This window comes from Megascapheus bottae, chromosome 13 (genome assembly GCF_031878675.1).
Source record: "Megascapheus bottae isolate mThoBot1 chromosome 13, mThoBot2.hap1, whole genome shotgun sequence".
NCBI lineage: Eukaryota > Metazoa > Chordata > Mammalia > Rodentia > Geomyidae > Megascapheus > Megascapheus bottae.
The window spans coordinates 38,041,030-38,062,844 of NC_143521.1; the positions used below are offsets into that span (position 1 = coordinate 38,041,030).

General features: G+C 43.3%; 1 protein-coding gene across 1 annotated transcript; it reads right to left on the reverse strand.

Annotated features, from left to right (window-relative positions):
• Nucleotides 1-478: 478 nt before the first annotated feature.
• Nucleotides 479-16,831, reverse strand: LOC150055842 (uncharacterized). Its single transcript, XM_090343163.1, has 3 exons — nucleotides 16,775-16,831; nucleotides 11,110-12,097; nucleotides 479-576 (listed from the first exon to the last, which is right to left on the reverse strand). The coding sequence occupies exons 1-3, from the start codon at nucleotides 16,829-16,831 to the stop codon at nucleotides 554-556; spliced, it is 1,068 nt and encodes a 355-aa protein (XP_090199289.1). The 3' UTR covers nucleotides 479-553.
• Between the last annotated feature and the right edge of the window lie 4,984 nt (nucleotides 16,832-21,815).

Below are 21,815 nucleotides of genomic sequence, written 5' to 3' on the forward strand. Positions count from 1 at the left end.
TCATCTCAGTTAACCATGCTCCTTGAAATGGAATGTGACACATATTCCAACATAGCAACTGTACATAAAATCGGTACGTAAGTTCTATGACATACAAACCGTTAGCCTAATTTTGATTAAGTTCTAAATACTAAGTCCCTGAGAATGTAATTAGAGATTCCCTCCTTGAACAATTGTTAAACTTGTCATGTAAACACAAGCCATATAATTAAAAAAAAAATCGGCACATAAGTACTATTTGCAGATGGCAAACAACACATAAAATAGAAAAAAAGCAAGAGATGAAATTTTAGGGATAGAGATACTAAAGCACTAAATGGGAAAGCCAGAACCACAATACAAATCTCAACAGATTTTAAATCACTACCATCTGTGATTATTTTTGCTGCATGAGAGACTCTTCTCACTCACATGTGCAAGTGAAACTTTGAAAACCTACATGTAAGATAACTTCTGATTTTAACAATACTTACTAGGTATCTGGCATTGATGCTACCAATGTGATTTTTAGTAAGGCCACGGTTGATATCTGCAAACTCTATAGTTCTTCCTATTATCCAACATAATGTCTTCTTACTATAAAATAAAATGTTATGTATTAAAGGCAAGCTTGTAACCAGCTATAATTTTAAATAAAATAAAGATCCAAAATAGTTAGCCAGCTACTAAATGTTAAGGGAACAATAGAATTCAGAACTAATTACAATTTTGTACCCCATAATTAAATAGCCAATGAAGATTATCAATGACAAAGTACTTGCCTAGCATACGGACCCCGGTTCAATCTCAGCACAGAAAAAAAGAAAAGAAAATCAAAGTCCTGTGCCAGTGACCCATGCCACTATAATCCGCACTATTCAAGAGGCTGGGATGCTGGGATCTGAGGATTATGATTCAAAGCCAGCCTGGGCAGGAAGATCTATAAGACTTTATCTCCAATTCCAGCTCCACCAAAAAAGCAAAAGTGAAGCTGTTGCTCAAACTGGTAGAGTGCTAGCCTAGAGCACAAAATCTCAGGAACAGTGCCCAGGCCCTGAGTTTAAGTCTACTGCCCCCAACCAAAAAAGAAATAAAGAGAAAGAGACAGAAAGAATGGGAGGGGGGCAGGGAAGGAGGAGAAAATTACCACTGGAAAGGGGAAAAAAGAAGCCATAGTTTCTTCTGTGGGATTGGATGCTTATCAAGCACTCTCTTCCCTAAAGTGGTTACCTTGGGTCAGACGTATGATGTCAGAGATAATCTAATAGCAGAGCTAACAGTTATCGATAGCTTTCTAACATAAGCTAACATGAAGTACACAGCCCTACCAAATTAATTAGTTTACCACAATGTTTAGCCTCTTTAGATTTAACTCCTTGTTTATAGAATATATAAGGAATAGCGGGAGCGGTCACATCGCACCAACAGAAAATAATATTTAATATAAATACAAGTCTTAGCAGTGAGCAAGAAGGAGTGGTAAGGTACAGGAAAAGTGTATGGGTAGGAGAAACAATTCCATGCAAAAGGAGACAGAAAGGAATCGTTACTACCATTTTCTGTACAAGTTACAAGAAATGTTTGCTTTCTCTATTTTTGGGGGGGTCAGTCATGGGACTTGAACTCTGGGACTGGGCACTGTCCCTGAGCTCTTCAGCTCAAGGCTACCACCCTACCCCTTGAGCCACAGTAATACTTCCAGTTTTCTGGTGGTTAATTAGAGATAAGAGTCTCATGGACATTTGTGTCCAGGCTAACTTTCTCTACACTTTGACCCTGCTCTTGAGCTACCTAGCTCAAGCCAGTCATTTCCCTTAATAATGTACTTTCTCTCCTTTTTTCTATTAAACTTTTTGCTTTGCCACTTAAAAAAAAAATTAGGCCAGGCATGGTGGCTCACACCTGTAATCCTAGCTACTCTAGAGGCTAAGATCTGATAATGGCATTAAAAGCCAGCCTGGGCACTAAAGAACATGAGATTCTTATCTCCAAATAACTATTACAAAACGGGAAGTGGCACTGTGGATCAAGGAGTAGGACAATAGCTTTGAGTTGAAGAACGCAGGGAGCGGGGACAAGGCCCAGAGTTCAAGCCTCATGACTGACCAAAAAAAAAAAAAATTAAGAAATGCTAATGATAACAATAATTAAATAAATAAATGCAATGAGTAGCCCTTGAATGAAACCTAGTATCTATTTTTAAGCAATCCAGGGCATAACTGGGAAAATCAGTAAATGGTATAAACTGAATATATTAGAGAATTACTATAATTTTGCTAGAAACAATGACAGAAAGTAAAATGGTAGATATCAAGGCCTGCATGAAAGAAAGAAGGAAGCAATTCAATGGATATGGAATTTCCATTTAAGAAGGGCACCAGAGGCTTATACCTGTAATCCTAGCTCAGGAGGCTAAGATCTAAGACCATCAGTTCAAAGCCAGCCCAGGCAGGAAAGTCCATGAGATTCTTATCTCCAATTAATGACCAAAATGAGGAATGTGGAGCTGTGGTTCAAGGGGTAGAGTGCTACCCCAAGCACAGATGCTGAAGGACAACATCCAGACTCTGAGTTCAAGCCCCAGGACTGCCCTCCCCCACCAAAAAAGAGTTGCACAACACGTGCTACATACTTAACCTGACTATACTATACATTTAAAGTAGTTAAGATGGGGGCCTGGAGTTTGGCCTGGGGCCTGGAGTTTGGCCTAGTGGTTAAAGTGCTTGCCTAGCATGCACGAAGACCCAGGTTCGATTCCACGGTACCACATACATAGAAAAAAGCCGGAAGTGGTGCTGAGGCTCAAGTGGTAGAGCTCTAGCCTTGAGAGAGTCCAAGGACAGTGCTCAGGCCCTGAGCTCAAGCCCAGGACTGGCAAAAAAAAAAAAAAAGTAGTTAAGATGGTCAATATGTTAGTGCTTCCCCAACTTTCTCTCAGGTACTTTCTACTATACCTGTGTTGTGTTTCCCTCTTGAGATTAGCCAACGTCACAGTCTGTGAAGTCCCTCTACAAGTCAAACTTCGTGACTTAAACTTTCCTTTAGGAAAGAAATCTACTCTCAAAGTTTGACTTAAACTCACTTCCTGCTGCACCTGACACCTACCTACATACTTCTTTGTTTAGGCTACTACTCTTTCAACGTATCATAAATGCAAGTGCTATTTAGCACAAAGAATCTAGCACAACCAAAAGACCAATTAAGTTCTTTAAAATTTAATACCTGGGATATTCAGGTCCATAATACAGAACATCTTTTTCCCACAAATAAGTACCTACAAAAATAAATTCATAATCAGAAAAATGGTTAAAGAAGCCAGCAGTGGTGGCTCATGCCTGTAATCCTAGCTACTCAGGAGGCTAAGATCTGAGGATTGAGGTTCAAAGACAACCCAGGCAATAAAGCCCATGAGACTATTATCTCTAATTAACCACTAGAAAACCAGGAGTGGTAGGGCAAAGAGTTTGGTGTAGTGACAGACTGTTTACCTAGCCTGCACAAAGGCCAGAGTTTGATACCTCATACAAAGAAAAACCAGAAGTGATGTTTCCCTTGCTTACCCCATTAGGGTCCATTTTCTACAAAGAGAACCCCAGCCATATGACCTAGACTGAACTAAGGATAGTAACACATCCCCGCAGCTGCAGAAATGGGATGGACATGTGACCAAACATATGTAGAGTCTTGGACATGGTACTCTAAGTGGACATGCCTGCGTTGCCGAGGGCCAGGATGCCAAAATGCACAGAGTGGAAGTAGAAAAGTACCTAGGAGCAAGTGTCCACCCTTGCTCCTCATGGCACCGCTATGATTCAGTTTCCTTTCTACTGTCGTAGGCACCAATATCTTGTCCTCTCATAAGCCAGTCCTAATGAATTGGAATACTGAATAAACAAGAAATAGATTCCAAAGGGTGTTCTCTTTAATTGAGGCTAGAAAACAATGCAGTCTGTTCTTCCTATCACCTATTGGTAAATTTCTCCATCCCGGTTTACTACTTAATCCCCTCTTTAATATGCGCTGTACAAATCACAAACTCAATTTACCCATCTTCTTTGTTACACTCTAACCAGTACATGGTGAGGTGAGATGAGAAATAAAAAGGCAATGGCAGGACAGTGAGAGAACATAGAGTGCTAGAACAAACAAGAAGGAGGCTTGTGGAAGCCAGACTTATATCCAAGAGGCTTTTTTGTAGAACTACCACCCACACTGCCACCTGAGCCACAAGTACAGTTAACACCAGGTAAGAGAGAAAAGAGAAGTATTAGAGACAGACAGACCTACAGTATTCAGTCCCAAATATAATGAACTTAGACGCTTTAAGCAAAAAAATGTAATAGGAAATGACTAAGACTAGCACACTGTAGGCAAAGGGCAGATGGACAGAAGAAGCAAATTAGAGACCAAAGCATGAGGATCCTAAAAATCTAAGTTCCTTTTCTTGTGAAGGCAATGAAAAGCCAGAAAAAGAAGAGGAGAAGGAAGAGGAGGAGAGGAGGAATGGGGAGGGGAAGGAGAGAGAAGAAGAGCAGGAGGAAGAAAGTAAGCAGAAGAATTACTTGCTCAGTTATCTTAGAGACCACTCTTCTACCTTCAGTAGGGAATAAAAAAGGACTGGAAGGGACGGGAGTTTGGCCTAGTGGTAGAGTGCTTGCCTAGCATGCACAAAGGCTCGGGTTCAATTCCTCGGTACCACATACATAGAAAAAAAAATGGAAGTGGTGCTAAGGCTCAAGTGGTAGAGCTCTAGCCTTGAGAAGTCCAAGGACAGTGCAGAATGTAGAAAGAAAGTGGACTGTAAGGAATAGCCCATGTTTCTGGCACATTATTATTAGCAATGTGTCCAGTTAATGAATTCCTAACACACATGAACTACCTAATTTACTTCCCCTAGACATGAGAACTAAAAGAGAAAGGCGGGGGGAAGGAGAGAGGGAGAGGGAAGAGAGCTTGCTTCACTTTTTAATTTGGGGATGGAAAGGTTGACAGTGTCTATGGCTTATAATATGCTGGGGGGGGTTGATTTTTGTTTTTTGGATTTTTTTGGTGGGTCATGGGGCTTGAACTTGGCTTGGACGCTGTCTCTGAGCTATTCAGCTCAAGACTACCACCCCACCTCTGGGCCTGGGTATTGACCTGGCGCTCTTCAGCTCAAGGCTACTGCCCTACCCTTGAGCAAAGCCCCAGGGTTACAGGCATGAGCCACCACGCCCGGCTATGCTGGGGTTTTTGTTGTTGCTGTTGTTTTTTTGTTACTGTTTTGTTTTTTTGCCAGTCCTGGTGCTTGAACTCAGGACCAGAGCACTGTCCGTGGGCTTTCTCAAGGCTAGGGCTCTACCACTTGAGCCACAGCACCACTTTCGGCTTTTTCTGTGTATGTGGAACTGAGGAATCAAACCCAGGTCTTCATGCATGCTAGGCAAGCAATCTATCACTAGACCAACTCCCGACCTCTGTAATACGCTGTTTGAGATATCCGAAAGAACATCCTAATGTAAAAGTCATGCGATATCTAAGTCCAGTTACCAAAAAAGAGCTTTGGATTGAAGACTACAGAATTATCAGCATATACACAGCAACTGCAGGAACTATGCTTCAAAGTATCTGTTATTCATGCCAAAATGTATTTATTCTGCACATTCCTTTTGAATTGGAAATAGTGCTAGTCAAAATAAAAAGTGAGTAGTATTTGGTAGCAACCTTCAAGAAGTTCCTACTGCTGGGTGTGGTGGCTCACACCTATAATCCTACCTACTCAGGAGGCAGCAATCTGAGGATCAAAGTTCAAAGCCATACTGGGCACAAAAGGACCTGAGACTCATCTCCAATTAACCTCTAGAAAACCAGAAGTGGCTCAAGAGGTAGGGCGGTAGCCTTGAGCTGAAGAGCTCATGGATAGTGCCCAGGCCCAGAGTCCAGGCCTCATCACCAACCAAAAAAAAAAAAACAAAAAACAAAAGACAAAAAAAAAACTCTTACTTAGCAGGGCTACATCTATAATCTAATCCCAGCTACTCAAAAAGCTAAGATCTGGGGTTCAAAACTAGCCAAGGCAGACAAATCCTATAATTAGTTAGCAAAAAAGTGGGGAAAGTTGGGGCCAGGAGTTAGGCCTACTGGTAGAGTGCTTGCCTAGCATGCGCAAAGGCCCGGGTTCGATTCCTCGGTACCATATACATAGAAAAAAGCTGGAAGTGGTGCTGTGGCTCTAGTGGTAGAGCTCTAGCCTTGAGAAAATCCAAGGACAGTGCTCAGGCCCTGAGTTCAAGCACCAGGACTGGCAAAAAAAAAAGTGAGCCAAACACTGGTGGCTCACACCTGTAATCCTACCTAGTCAGGAGGCTGAGATCTGAGGATCATGATTCAAAGCCAGCCTGGGCACAAAAGGACCTGAGCCTCTTATCTCCAATTAACCTTTAGAAAACAGAAGTGGGGCTTGAGCTAAAGAGCTCAGGGACAATATTCAGGCCCAGGGAGGGGTAGAGTGGTAGCCTTGAGCTGCAGAACTCAGGGACAGCACCCAGGCTGAGTTCAAGCCCCATGACTCACAAATAAATAAATACATGAATACATACATAAATAAATAAAATAATGCTAAAATTATTTAATAGTAATTTGTAGAACTGAGGTGGCTTCACACCCTAAACTTTTATAAAGAGCTAATGGCTGGGCAACTATGGTTCATAACTAATCCTAGCTACTCAGGAAGCAGAAATTGGGAGAATCATGGTTCCAGGCCAGCCTGGGCAAAAAAGTTCCAGACATCTTCACAATAGAAAAAGCTAGTCAAGGGCCAGGAGTTTGGCCTAGTGCTCGAGTGCATGAAGACCCATGTTGGATTCCTTGGTACCACATACATAGAAAAAGCCAGAAGTGGTGCTGTGGCTCAAGTGGTAGAGCTCTAGCCTTGAGAAAGCCCAAGGAAGGGGCTCAGGCCCTGAGTTCAAGCCCTAGGACTGGCAAAAAGAAAAAGAAAAACCTAGTCATTTTGAAACAAACCTGTTGTCCCACCTACAGTGTTAGGTGAAAATAAGAGGATTAGTACACATTGCTGGGATTAAAAAGGAGACTCTATTTCAAAAATAACCAGAGCAAAATGGGCTAGGAGTATCTCTGAGTTAGGAGTACCAGTCTTTGCCGCCATGATTGAAACCCTGGCTTAAAACCCCAGAAACATTAAATATATGTTTTTAAAAATACGTATCATAAGAACAATGACACATCTCAATTTGAAAATAGAAAACAATAACAAGGGAAAATAATGATAGGCTCATATGAACATCCTTTCAGCAATGAAACATAAGCAAAGGGTTGTGGATGTAACTCAGTGGTACAGTATTCACATGGCACTAGGTCTGATCCCCAGCACCACAAAAAAAAATGAAAAGACAAGCCAGGCACTGGTGGCTCACGCCTATAATCCTAGCCCTCAGGAGGCTGAGATCTGAAGATTGAGGTTCAAAGAAAGAAAGAAAAGATACCAGTGCTGGCAGTAGTGGTGAACATCTGTAATTCTAAACAAACAAAGCAGATAATATCCATATGGGGCTCAGTTTTATGAACAGTTTGAACCAACAAGGGGTAAGAGACGATCCATATTGGAACAATGGTGTATTGGTGATCAGTTCCTACTGAGTGAAAATTGGTACACTCAAAACCAGCCAAACAGGACCAGGAGCATAGCCTAGTGGCAGAATGCTCGCCTAGCATGCACCAAGCCCTGAGTTCAATTTCTCAGTACCATATACTCAGGAAAAGCTGGAAAGCTGAAACCTTGGGCAAGAAGTGTCCCATGACAGTGCCCAGGCCCTAAATTCAAGGCCCAGGACTGGCAAAAAACAACAACAACAACAACAACAACAACAAGAAAAAAATCAGTACAACAAAACGAATTCTTTATTTTTTAGGTCAGTTCCAAGGCCTGAACTTAGGGCCTGGGACTGGATGCTATCCCTGAACTTTATTACTCAGGACTAGTGCTCTCTAGTGCTCTACCACTTTGAGCCAGGGCTCCACTTCCACCTTTCTGGTGGTTAATTGAAGATAAGTATTTCAGACTTTCCTGTCCCAGCTGGCTTTGAACCACAATCCTCAGATCTGAGCCTCCTGAGTAGCTAGAATTACAGATATGAGCCACCAGCACCTAGTAAAACGGATTTAGAAAAATGTACATTTTGCTGGATTCAAAAGATTTAGTTTCAGAGAACTATGAAAAATAGTTAAGGTAAGCCAGCACGGTGGCTCATGCCTATAATCCTAGCTACTAAGGAGGATGAGATCTGGGGATAAAGGTTCAAAGCCAGCCCAGGCACAAAAGGTCCAGAGACTGTTACCTCCAATTAACCTTTAGAAAACAAGAAGTGGATCTGGCTCAAAGATAGGGTGGTAACCTTGAGCAGAAGAGCTCAGAGACAACACCCAGACTGAGTTCAAGCCCCATGTACCACAAAAAGCAAACAAACAAAAAAAGTTAATGTGTTAAAAGAAAGACACTGGATCATAAATTCAGGTTTAGGCTGAGAGCTGGTGGCTCACATCTATAATCCTAGCTATTTGGGAAACTGAGATTGAGAATTCTAAGCTAGCCAGATCAGAAAAGTAATTGAGACTCTTATCTCCATTTAACCAGCAAAAAGGTAAAAGCAGAGGTATGGCTCAGGTGGTAAAGCACCAGCCTTGAGGGGATAAGAAAGAAAGAAAGAAAGAAAGAAAGAAAGAAAGAAAGAAAGAGAAAGGAAGGAAGAAAAGCAAGCAAGCAAGCAGAGGGAAGGAGGAAGGGAGGGAAGGGAGAAGAGAAGAAGGAGAAAGAGAGGGAATGGAGGAAGGGGGGAAGACGAAGAGGAGGGGAGGAGGAGGAGGAGGAGGAAGAGGAAGAGAACTAATTTAGGTTTGACCAAATTCTGGCTCTTCTACCCTGATCGGATGACTTTCTGCAACCTTTTTACACTCTTGAATCTCTGTATCATCTGTAAGACAGTACTAAAAATAAAAATGGTAGAATCAAGAAATTAAATATAATGATATATTTAAAGTGCTTAAAACAATCCCTGACATACAGATGAGATAGATAGATGAATGGATAAATAGGCTATTTTCTTCACCAATAAAGATGAAGTTTGGCTTACTATAGCCTAGCACAGGTGTCCAAATATGTTTGATTTCTTCTTTAATACCTAACATAAGCTACTTTTAAAGACATTTAAGATACTTGATGAGATTCACTTCATGAAAGAGCAAACTAAGATTCTTCCTGAAACTTGTCATTTTGCATACAAAATTCTGAATAGAAAGCAAAACGATAACCAACTATTTTCTAAAACTTGCACTAATTGTTCACTTTTCATATAAAATACACAAGCAAATAATTGAGAAAGGTTTTTAAATGAAAATACTAGCATTTTAAATGTTCTATATACATACTACTTATCTAACCTCCATTCTGTACTGTGCCTACCTTCATGAAAGGAAAAAACAGCCTTTACCATAATTAAAACCATTTTTTTCCTATGAAATTCAGTACCCCTAGTCTCTTCCTTCAAAGCAATTAAAGTCAACAGGTGCACAAATTGATATTCTTAAGTCGTGTACTGATAGGGGGATGTTTTTCTTTTCTAAAATCCTCTAGGTGAGGCTTTTTTCCATTAATTGTCACCTCCCTTCAGAGGAGCAGCCATTTTTGTCCTTTCCTTTCCACCTCCCCATCAATGAAGCCCCCCCTCATCCAGCCATAACACTTAAATAACAAAACTGCAGGTATAACATCTACAAATGGATTCCATGTCTGCCCTTCAAAAAAAGAACTATGTAGAAAAAGAAAAAAAAACCCACATTATCAAAACATAAAGGCGCATGTTTACATTTCTTCAAGCATGTAACAATTTATTCAGGGAAAAATTAATAGAGGACGGTTAAAAATGAATTACGGAAGAGCTGGTTGAGAGAAGGCACTGGAAATACTTTTAAAAAAGAGGATGAAGAAAGGCTGATATTGATTTCAAAAGATAACATATTAAAAAAAAAAAAGAAGAAGAAGAAGAAGAAGCAGCAGCGAGGCAGCTGCCAATCAGTCATTGTTTTCTAGGGGGCCAGGTTCATCTCCGGGATTTTCTCCTCCGGAGCTCAACCAATCCCCACCTTCCCACAGTTAACCAGTCTCCAGGCAAGCCGCGCTTCCTGATTGGCTCAAAGATGTCGAGTAGGAAAACCAGCCAATCCCGCCTTCAAGTGAGCACTGTGCTAGGGAGACATTACAACCACTGCATGGCGAGAGTGTGTGTGTACAAACCTGGCCGGGCCACGAACACCCGAACCTAGTTCTAAAGACGGCGGCGCTGAAAGGCAGATGCTTCCAGATCAAATAACAGCCTGGCATCTGATCTGGCATCTCTACAGTTTCCTTTAGGCTTTCTTAAAATGGGGGAGAACAAGGGGGCTGGAACTGTTGAACTAAAAGAGCATGAGGGATAAGCCGTGTCCCAGTATGACTCACGGTGCCGCCGGAGCCCGATTTTCAAACCCCGGAGTTCGAAACGCGCGTCCCAGCGAGCCTCAAAGTTGCGGCTGGGGGTGGGGAGCGGCCGGGGGTCGACCACAGGCGCATCAGAGCCCGGAGTCGTTCTCCACCACCACCCGCCGTGTCCAAAACCGGGACGCGTGGCGAAGAGTGGCGGCGTGCTTGGGTGGGAAGAAGTGAGTAAATAAACAGCTCGGCTAAGACTACGTGCTCGCGAGGGCGGCCTCGAGTTCCAGGGCTCCGCCTGGAAAACGCCGGAACCGCCTGAAGGGCGCAAGGTCAAGTCTCGGCGGGCTCCGACGTCGGGGGAGGGCAAGGGGGAGGGTGTGTCGGGGCCTGGAGGCACGAGCCGGCGACCCAGGAGGCCGGGCAGCAGCAGAGGCGGCGCCCGCCTTCGCCCGGCCTCGGGCGGCGCGCCAGGGCCCGCCTCTCGACGACGCCTCACTTCCCTTCGGCCGGGCCTGCGCCGCGCCGGCCCCGACGTCCCCGGGCTTCCCGATCGCAGCGCCCTCCCTGGCCGCTGCCACAGGCCCTACGGGGCTGCGGGCCCCTTCCCTTCCTAGGCCTTCACCCCAGAACCCTTAGCTCCTGCCTCCCCAACCCGCCGCCCTTACCTGCTCCTGGAGCGGGCGGAGGGCGTCGAAGCCGGGGGCCGCGTCGTCGAGGGAACGACACGGGTCCGCAACCCTTTCCCGCCGCCGCCACTGCGCTCTCCGGCGCGGCGCGGGGCTGGCGGGGCCGAGCGGCAGCCGCGGCGGGGGGGAGACGCGCGGCGAGCGCGCCGGGCGGGGAGACACTGCCGCTCTCCGTCCGGCCGGGGAAGAGCAGCCGCGGAGGAGCCCAGCCGCGAGAGGGCGGGTGGGTGGGCGGCCAGCCGCGTGGGGAGGGGTCTCGCGGAGTCGGCAATGGCTGCCACGTCGCCAGGTGGATCGCCGCCTCTGCCTCCGCCTCCCCCACGCCGAGGGCTCCCCGCCGCGACCTCTGGTTTGTCCCAAGCCTCACCGGGGCCGCGTCGTCCCGCCTCGGGTGTGGGGCGGGGGAGTCCGGCCTGGGCGCCCCGTGCCCGCCGGCGCTCCCACCTCTCCGGCCGTCCCTCCGAGCGTGAGGCCCGGCCCGGCCGGTTCGGCAAGCCTTGGTTTCCTGCCTTCCCTGAGGGCTCCCCGAAAGCCTGTGTGGTTTTCTTTCCCCCCCCCCGGGCCCCCAGCCCTCGTGGTCAGGGGGCCTCAGGGAGGAGCCAGCCCCTTTCAGGGTGTCAGGTTCTCGGGGACCTCCGGGGGGCCCACAGAAACTGCGGCTTAGTGAGCCCTGGCTCTTGCGCGGGAGGCGGGCCCCGAGGTCCCGCCAGCTGCCGTGGGGCCCGGCGCTGCCCAGCTCCGGCGGCCGGACACAAAGGGCCCGCGGCCGCACCGCCACCGCACACTCGGACGGCGGCTGCCTGGTCCCATCCCGCGCCGCCAGCGAGCCCAGAAACGCGAGCGTGGCGCGGCCCCCTGCAGCTGGGGCGGCCGAGCGCCGGAGTCTAACCCCCGGGCCATCGCGTGCGCCCTCGCCCGGCCCCCGAGCGGGCCCCCCACACCGCCCGGGGGCCTCTCTGCCTCCCCGCTTTTATTTATTTATTTTTATGTTCAGACCTGGCCTGTAGTGGACTTTTGGGGTGCGGATTGTTCGCTCCTGGCGTTGTGATCGGCGCTGGTGGTGTGAGGGGCTGTTTTTAATCTTCCCCTTTCAGTAATGAATTTGGAATTCCTCCCTGACCAAGTATTCCTCGGCTTTCAGGAGTCTTGTTTGCTTACCATATTGTTGTGGTTATGGCGACGGCTTTAAACCGAATGTAACTCTGGAGAAAGTGTTAGTGAGTTTTGTTTTTCTTCATTGAGGTCTAGTTGGAACACCGACTCACAGTGTGACGATTCTAGTGGTTTTTCTAGAAATCAGATATATTTAAGCAGAGACCTCACGGTAGTGAATTTTCTAATGAAAGCACGCACACAAAAAAAAGTCACAATTTTCCTTAAAAAAAAAATCTTTGAAGAGGCACCTTGAGTTTCAATGGTAAGAAATGGACTTATTAAATATCAAAAACAAAAAGTGTAATAACCTGGAATCCTGATATAACTAGCTGTTGCTGAGAACCTAACATTAGCTCTGCCTCCAAACACCCATTAAAGAGACTAATAACTGTAATATATACCACTTTTGAAATGAAAGAAGCCTAGTAATTATAAACTTCAAACAAGCCTAGCAAATTAATATTAATTTTGTTCATATGAAGTACGTTCAACCTTACATTTAAATTTCTTAATTTTCCTTGAACATCTGTTAAGTCTGAACATGTGTAAGCCTGATAAATTAGAAATGGTATTCTTAACATTGAAGAAAAAACGTGTCAAAGCAAAAAGCTGAATGTTCTAAAATGTTTGCTTACTATGTCAATAAAAGAAAAACTTCAATAACATCAAGTTCTGAGAGACTCAAATGAAGAACAAAGCAGTCTACTCCACATTGACATTGCAGGAATTCTTTATGAATTGAGTCCTCCTTCCTTATTGGTTCAATCTAAGCCAATAGGAAAAGTACAACACATCTTTGGAAGGGTGTGACAGCATTAGGTTAATGCATGGAATCAATTCGTTTTTTAGCATGCTCTTTTTCATTCAAGATCATGTATCATGTAATTTCAAAGAAGAAATGTGTCACTGAATTACTATGTGATGTGAGTGCTACTTCTGCTCTCTGTATAATCTGCTAGCTAGTAATCTTACAATGTGTTATAAAATGATAATGTGACAATATTTAATTCTCTAAAATGCCAGGTGCTTATGCAAAATGGCACAATGACTACTTACCACTTTAAATATAATAAGCCCTGATATCTTAGTTGAAAGAGCAAACTTTAAATAATTTTGGGGGGGGGAACTGTGATCCTCAGATCTCAGCCTCCCGAGTAGCTAGGATTAAAGGCATGAGCCATCACACCCAGTTCATCTTCAGTTTTTATAAGTACAATTGCCAAGGCCTAAGTAGACATTTTCCCCCCAGGGCCTCTTCTTCTTGCTTGGCTTTTTTTTTTTTTTTTTTTTTTTTTTTTTTTTTGCCAGTCCTGGGCTTGGGCTCAGGGCTTGAGCATTGTCCTTGGACTTTTCTCAAGGCTAGAACTCTACCACTTGAGCCTCAGCACCACTTCCAGCTTTTTGCTATGTATGTGGGGTACCGAGGAATTGAACCCGGGTCTTCGTGCATGCTAGGCAAGCACTCTACCACTAGGCCAAACTCCCGGCCCTTGCTTGGCTTTTTTGCTCAAAGCTGGTACTAGCACTTGTGTCATACCTCCACTTCCATAAATCTTTTATGTATTTGTCTATAGCTACCTTTGCTCTGTTTAATAGTTAAATTCTAGGCAAATAGCCCATCACTCAAAATGCACCTCTACACTTTAGCAGCTAAATACTAAACATGCTTATGTCTACAGTATAAAAAATGTCCTTTCTACCAGTAGCAGCCTGTGCCACCTATATAAGTGTAATACATACATATGTGTGTATATACATATCCCTGATGTATATATAGATATATATGTACATGCATGTGTGTGTGTATATATATATATAGGATATATATATATATATTCCCTTACTAGATCATCACTTCATTGAAGATAGGGTTCTTCCCCCATTTTTCTTTCTTTCTTTTTTTTGCCAGTCATAGAGCTTTAACTCAGGGCCTGAGCACTGTCCTTGGACTTTTCTCAAGGCTAGAGCTCTACTGCTTGGGCCTGGGCACCACTTCCAGCTTTTTTTTCCCCTATGTATGTGGTGCCAAGGAATTGAACCTGTGCCTTCGTGCATGCTAGGCAAGCAATCTACCACTAGGCCAAACTCCCAGCCCACTTCCCCCATTTTTCATTGTATTCCACATTGCCAAACTCAGAACCTTATACAAAATAAATAATCCAAGGATGTTTGTTTAGTGAAAGGACTAGTGAACATTATTTCATGACTCAACATGGGGCAAATCAAAAGATGGGAGTTTGGTCTAGTGGTAGAGTGCCTGCCTAGCATGCACAAAGACCCAAGTTTGAGTCCGCAGTATCACATACATAGAAAAGCCGGAAGTGGTACTGTGGCTCAAGTGGCAGAGCACTAGCCTTGAGGAAAAAGCCCAAGGACAGTGGTCAGGCCCTGAGTTCAGGCCCCAAGACTGGCCAAAAAAAAGATGCCTCTAGATTTTTTTTCCTTCTTCTATATAATAGTTAATACATTATTATCATTCCAGTTAAAATTATTTTTGAGAACTTCACTAAAAGAAAATGGGACCTGCGTATGCGGGAACTCATGCTTTTCATTTGTCTAATGAGGGGACAGAGGTGTGGCTCAGTGGTACAACACCTGCCTAGCATGTGTGAGGTCCCAGAATTACAAGGCAGCAAGTAAATAAATGTAATGGAAACTAGATAGTAGGTCATGATGCTGTTGTCTGAAGTATAGAAACTGTGAGCTGGGAATGTGGCTTAGTGACAGAGTGCTTGTCTGGCATGCCTAAAGATCTGGATTCAATTCCTCAGTACCACATACATAGGAAAAGCTATAAGTGACGCTGTGGCTCAAGTGGTAGAGTGCTAGCCTTCAGCAAAAGAACCTCAGGGACAGTACCCAGGCCCTGAGTTCAAGCCCCAGGACCCCCCCCCCCTCCCCAAAGTTAAGTAAAGTACATAAGCTGAACTGACACCTATGGCTCATCTCCGTACTCCTAGCTACTCAAGAAATCATGGTTGGATTCCTACAGGGGAAGAAAAGCCTGTGAGACTCTGTGCAAGTAGAGGTGTAACTCATGGAGCAAAAGAAGCTCAAGGACAGATCCCAGACCCTGAGTTCAAGCCCCAGGACTAGCACCAAAAGTAAAAATGAAGTACATAAGCTTCAGTGACATTAACTCCCCCTCCACTGCCAGTTCTGGGGGCTTGAACCCAGCCTGAGCTTTTTGTTCAAGGCTAGTGCACTACCACTTGAGCTACAGCACCATTTTCAGCTTTTTCTGAGTGAAGATAAAGAGTTCTCACAGACTTTTCCTGCCCAAACTGGCTTTGAACCACAATCCTCAGTTAATCAGCTACCTGACCCACTGGGATTACATGAGTGAACCTTCGGCAACCAGCTTGAAGTTAACTTGATATAGGATTGCTTTACTAATCTAAGAACTAGGGGAAGCAAGAAGTGGAGTGGTGGTTCAAGTAGTAGAGTGATAGCCTTGAGCAAAAAAGCTTAGAGACAGGGCCCAGGCCCTGAATTTAAGCTCCAGGACCTATAAAAAGGATTGTTGTACTACTTTCAACACATATACAAAGCTGTGGCCTTAGGAAGATTACTTAAGACTTAAGCTGTCATTATATCAGTTTTCTCATTTCTCAAGTGCAATATCTAGCCAGGTGTTGGTGGCTAACTCCTGAGTCTTAGCTATTCAGGAGGCTAAGATCTGAGAATCACGGTTCAAAGCCAGCCCAGCCTGAAAGTTTGTGAGACTGTCAGTGCCAGTTAACCACCAGAAAATCCAGAGTACTACTGTGGCTCAAAGTGGTAGAGCTCTAACCTTAATTGAAAGAGCTCAGGAATAGCACCTAGGCCTTGAGTTCAAGCTCCACAACCTAAAAAAACCAGTTTCCACTTACTGATTAATTAAAATAATACATGTTGAGGCTGGGAATGTGGCTTAGTGGTAGAGTGCTTGCCTAGCATACATGAATCCTTGGGTTTGATTCCTTAGTACCACATAAAACCCAAGTACAGTACTCAAACCCTGAGCTCAAGCCCAGGAATGGCAAAATAAATAAATAAAAATACAAAGTGCTGTGTTTATGATCTAATTCAAGAAACTACATCCTGTAGCCCTATCTATTGGCCCTTTTTTTACCTTTGATTCTAGAATTAAACCAATGGCCTATGGATATATTTTTATATTCCATCATTTTTCCACTGAGTCTTACACTCTACAAATTAGTCTACCTCTTCCAGTGATGGTGAGCCATTGGCCTAATCATCTACTTTGACTTATCTATGTCTCCAGTCCACCTCAAGTGCATATATTCCCAGATGTCCAAGACAAAGACCTGCTTCTTCCTCTGTGCTCACAGTAATTTTTATAGACCTTCTTCACCTGTTGTAATAGTTGCTATTAGTTGTATCTTTCCAAAAACTGAATTCTTTCTCCTAGATAAGGAAAAGCATTCACTAGAAAAAAATGTTTTTTACACATAAAAATGTATTATGCTCTTTTTAGAGTACTTACACAACTCACATTTTCCCCTTTCACCCATTCTAGAAATTCTAGACTCCAGGCCTCCATAGCCACACTTACTAAACTTAGGATGGATTTTTTTTTTTAAATTAGCCCCTTCCTAGAAAAGGTTCAGAATTAGAACACAAGCTATAATCAAAATACAAATGACAGGGGCCGGGAGTTTGGCCTAGTGGTAGAGTGCACAAAGACCCAGGTTCAATTCCTTGGTACCATATAAATAGAAAAAAAAAGCCGGAAGTGGTGTTGAGGCTCAAGTGGTAGAGCTCTAGCCTTGAGAAAGTCCAAGGACAGTGCTCAGGCCCTGAGCTTAAGCACAGGACTAGCAAAAAAAAAAAAGGTAACAAGAAAAAAGTACAACTTACATCAGAGACAAAGTGTGGATTTCTCTAACATATGAATACATAAAAAATAATAAGGAAAAGACTAAACAGTACAATAGAGAAAAAGTGGACAGAGGCATGAAACCTTGTATGCCTAATTTATGCTATTAAAAAGTAGAAGAAAAATGGCCTAAGACTGATTATAGAAAAATGACAATTACTCTTAAGCATATTTGAAGCTTACAAATGTGGCAAGGTTGTTTTTTTGCTGTTGTTGATGTTCCCAGCATTATTTGTAATAACGAAATTCTGGAGAAAACTAAATATTCAGCAATAAGAAACAAGTATGTTATACCAAAGCAACAGACCTATAATATAAAAGAATGATGACATTCTCTAAATGCTGATACTACACAATGTCTGATATATTTCTTAGTAATTGCGAATGTGTGCGTGCGTGCGTGCGTGCGTGCGTGCGTGTGTGTGTGTGTGTGTGTGTGTGTGTGTATGTATGTGTGTAGAGTTGAGGCCAGCCTGGAAAAAAAAGGCTGCATTCTATCTCCAATTAACCACCCAAAACCTGAGCTAGGAAACATGGCTCAAGTGGTAGAGTGTACCTATAAGCAAGAAAGCAAGTGTGAGGCACTAAAGGAGCTTCAGTACCGGTGTACACACACACACACACACACACACACACACACACACACACACACACACACACACAGAGAATTGGAATACCAGCCAGTTTTATCAGCTGCAATTCAGTTTCCCCATTCTCTAACCACAACATCCCCCATTGTCCTTAACTATCTATACAGACTGCCTCTCATAATCTCATGTTTTTAAATTAGCTCAAGAGGGTAGGGGAAGAAACATTCCAGGAAAAAAAAATTCCTCAGCTATTATTTTCTTCCAGTTCTAGCCTGTTAAGGAATGTTAGGGAAATAAAAATACATGACTTATCTCCATGGCTCAGAATAAGGGAAGGATTAGTCATTAACAGCTACTTCTGTGTAAAAACAAATCTTATCCTTTATTCTTGGATGGGGGGTGGGGGAGAGGGAGAGAAAGGGAAGGAGGGAGAGGGCACAACAGAAAATCAGTTTCTCAAGTCACATTCTTTATGACAAATTATCTGGTAGAAATTTTCATTTGGTCATGACTGAATTATTGCCAGACAAGATATCATCTTGAATCAAGATTAGAAAGAACTAATGCTAGGGATGATGTTACATTCCTGGGAGAATGCACTGGGGAATTTGAACGCATGCATTCAAGGCCAGCATGGTATACATATTGAAAGAAGAAGAAAGAGAAGGGAAAAAAGAGGAACATGAGGAGGAGGAGGAGGAGGAGAAGGTGGTGGAGGGGTGGTGGCAGGGGCCAGGTACTGATGGCTCACATCTATAATCTTAGCTACTAAGGAGGCTGAGATCTGAGCTTTGTGTTTTGAAACTAGCTCAGATAGGAAAGTGTGTGAAACTTCTATCTACAATTAACTACCGAAAAGCTAATAGTGAAGCTGTGGCTAAATGGGAGGGCACTAGCCTTGAGAGAAGGTGGGCACTGACAGCATGCTAGGCAAGCACTATTCCACTAGGCTAAACTCCTGGCCCCTTAAGCCTAACTTTCTACATTTTTTTTTAAATTGGGGCTTGAATTTAGGGCCTTGCATTTACTGTGCTAGTACTCTACCAATTAAGCTATAGCCTACAATGTAGCTCGCTGCTAGTTAATTACCAACAGTGTCTTGTGGACTTTTCTGCGCAGGCTGGCTTTTAAACCTGATCCTCTGAGTCTCAGCCTCCTGAGTAGCTAGTATTACAGGAATGAACCACTAGCACCCAGATGAACTTTCTACTTTTTATCTATATTACTAACCAATAGAATTCAAGATTTTAAGCAGGACACAGTGGCTCATGCCTGTAATCCTAGCTACTCAGTAGGCTGAGATCTGAGGATCAGCGTTCAAAGCCAGTCTTGGAGCAAAGTCCATGAAATTCTTTATCTCCAATTAATTACCAGAAAACCAGAAGTGAGCACCAGGAATTTGGCCTAGTGGTAAAGTACTTATAACCAAGCACAGACAAAGACCCGGTTCGATTCCTCAATACCACATGTACAGAAAGAGCTGAAAGTGCTGTTGTGGCTCAAATGGTAGAGTGCTAGCCTTGAGAAAGCTCAAGGACAGTGCTACTCAGGCCCTAAGTTCAAGCCCCAGGGCTGGCAAAAAAACAAAACAAAACAGGGATAGCATCCATGCTCCAGGCCCAGGTTCAAGCTTTAGGACCAGCATGAAAATAAATAATATATGTACACAGATGCCCTACTGCAGATGAATGGATACAGAAAATGTGGTATATATACACAATGGAATTCTACATAGCCAACAGACAAGATAAAATAATAGCATTCACAGGGAAATGGATAAATCTAGAGCGAATCATGTTGAGTGAGACAAGTCAAGACCTAAGGAACAAAAGGCGCATGGTATCCTTAATATGTGGCTATTAAATCCAAAGAGTACAAGAGCGAGGACTCAATAACTGCATACCCAAAGCTATGGTCATGGTAATGGAAATATAAACATAACTATATAGACATAAAAACCTATGACTCTATAGACATAATGTTTTATTTCTTAAATTAATATGTTTCTATAACATACAAACCCTTAGCCTAATTTTGATTAAGTTCTAAATACTAAGTCCTAGTGATTGTAAATAGAGATTCCCTCCTTGAACACTTGTTTGTTAAACTTGTCATTTAAAATATGATGTAAAAATCAACAATAAATTCTTAAAAAATAATATATGTATATGAATAGTAGAAATAAAGATTTGGTGACATAGTAAAATAGTGAACGAGCATGTGAATAGTTTCATTCTTTCACCAAACATAAATGAAGAGCCAATGAAGTCAGTTACGTGGCTAACACAATTGCAGGTGTCTGGATAGCTTCTTGCAGCTGTGTGGTCAGAAGGAAAGGAAAACAGATTTTGGTGAATACATATTAATTTCTGCCTCAAACTGAGATTATTATCCTCATTTTGAAGGGAAAATGACTCCTAGAAACAGTAAGTAACGCTAATGTAGTCATGATTCAAGTACAGGCCTACTCAATAAAATAAATACTTCCTTTGGAATCTCTCATAGTACCTTATATATTTTCATTTGAAGAGTGAACATGTATGCAAAAATTCTCCTCCCTTTTACAAAAGATTTAGGACTTTTTTTCTGGCAATATCTGTCTGTTCAGTCCCCACTCTTTGTTTAAGGTCTGTGAGTTGGCAGCCAGCGTGCTGACAGAGTCTATCCTGGAAGATCCCATCCCCTTCTACCCACCAAGCCAGTAACCCACCTCCACCACCCTTATACTTTCTGTTAGCCTGTTGGGTACTGAGGAAAGAGGCATAGGCCTTTTAAATGCTCCTCTTTCTTCGTGTTCTAGATCTCACCTTCCCTTCATCTCATTTTCTTTTCACTTTTCATTTTGAAATAATTTTATTAGCATACATTAGTTGTTCATGGGGGGATTTCATGGTGAAATCATGCGAACAGTGTATCCCTAGCAACCTGTTCTGTTATTACTCCCCCATCCCATCCACTGCTTAAAACAATTTTAGGTTTCATTGCTATCTTTTCCTTCTTTCCTTCCATCCATCCTTCCACCCTCCTTTCTTGTTGTTGCTGTTAAGTTACTAGGGCTTGAACTCTGGGCCTGGGTGCTATCCCTTAGCTTTTTCACTTAAATCTGTCCCTCTACACCTTGAGCCATACCCCCATGTTCAGCTGTTTTGGTGGTTAATTGGCAATAAGAGTCTCTCTGGTTTGTCTGCCTCCAAACTGTGATGATTCTCAGAACTCAGCTTCCTGAGTAGCTAGGATTACAGGCATGAGTCACCGGAATCCAGCTCATGGAAATAAAGTTTCCAGACCATATTCATCCTTATTTTCAGTCACACTCCTCCCTGGGGCATCTTCCCCACATCAGTCTTTTCATTCTTTTTTGTTCAGGGTGTATTAATTTCATCAAGGGATTTCACTATAGTATTTCAGATGTACATATATAATGTTTTATTCAGAATAACCTGTTGTTTTCTCTTACCCCACCCCCATAACACCCTATTCACTGATAAGTTTTCATTGTTATTTTGAAGTATTTTTATACTTACACAAAAGCTATAAAAATAATAGCTTAGAAAAAAAAATAATAGCAGGGCAGGAGTTTGGCCTAGTGATATAGTGCTTGCCTAGCATGCACAAAGACCCGGGTTCAATTCCTCAGTACCACATACACAGAAAAAGCCAGAAGTGGTGCTATGGCTCAAAGGGTAGAGTTCTAGCTTTAAGAAAGCCCAAGGACAGTGCTCAGGCCCTGAGTTCAAGCCCCAGGACTGGAAAAAAGTAATAGCTCAAGCTGGGCACAGTGGTTTACACCTTTAATCCTAGCTACTCAGGAGGCTGAGATCTGAGGATCACAGTTCAAAGCCAGCCCAGGCACTAAAGACTGTAAGACTTTTTTTTTTTTGCCAGTCCTGGGCTTGGGCTCAGGGCTTAAGCACTGTCTTTGGACTTTCTTTCTCAAAGCTAGCACTCTACTCCTTGAGCCTCAGTACCACTGCCAGCTTTTTGCTATGTATGTGGGGTACCGAGGAATCGAACCCCCGTCTTCGTGCATGCTCGGCAAGCACTCTACCACTAGGCCA